Raw genomic sequence first — 644 nt, 5'->3', positions numbered from 1 at the left:
TGTGTGTGTGTGTGTGTGTGTGTGTGTGTGTGTGTGTGTGTGTGTGTGTGTGTGTGTGTGTGTGTGTGTGTGTGTGTGTGTGTGTGTGTGTGTGTGTGTGTGGTACGTCTGCCTGGTTGTATATTAAACCTGGCCACTAACCGTCTTGGAAACGCCATATGCCACAGGAGATGATCACACTCATTCTGAGTCCAGAATTAAGGCCAGAAGTGTGTGTATGTGAGTTTGTGTGTGTGTGTGCGTCCCTAGACCTACCTCTTCAAAACCACATACCCGCTTTTTTTACTCATTTTTTCTCCCTCCATTAAGCTCCCAATTTCCAATCATCTTCGTCTGGATAATGATCATTAGGCGGAAATGTGAAGTGAGGAATTATGGGAAGAGGCCAGTGTAGGTGATGAACAGAAGCCTCCCATCACCCTGCTGTACTCTACCTCTGGCCAAAACGGCGTGCAGCTGAATGACCTGCCCAGTCAGCAGGATATTGATTTGATATCGGAGGAATGAAGTCAAGGTTGACGAGGGCACTTGCCGACCTGCCAACTCATGTCTCTGCACTACTTTTACGGACACTGTCTGAAAGGTGTCCGGGCCGTGAGACGACTCTCATAGTTACAGTACACCTCTCTGCCGGCCAGTCACTG

At 48.8% G+C, this 644-nt stretch overlaps 1 protein-coding gene across 1 annotated transcript in view; it reads left to right on the top strand.

Moving 5' to 3' along the window:
• Window positions 1-546: 546 nt before the first annotated feature.
• Window positions 547-644, top strand: part of LOC127913375 (M protein, serotype 6-like) — a 1,961-nt gene continuing 1,863 nt past the window's right edge. The window contains exon 1 of the mRNA XM_052485233.1: window positions 547-594. Within this exon, the coding sequence (XP_052341193.1) occupies window positions 547-594 (48 nt within the window). The remainder of the gene's footprint in view (window positions 595-644) is intronic.

This window comes from Oncorhynchus keta, chromosome 29 (genome assembly GCF_023373465.1).
Source record: "Oncorhynchus keta strain PuntledgeMale-10-30-2019 chromosome 29, Oket_V2, whole genome shotgun sequence".
In the NCBI taxonomy this organism is placed as follows: Eukaryota; Metazoa; Chordata; class Actinopteri; order Salmoniformes; family Salmonidae; genus Oncorhynchus; species Oncorhynchus keta.
Note: the sequence above shows the minus strand (reverse complement) of the source record. Positions and strands in the feature narration are given on the sequence as shown.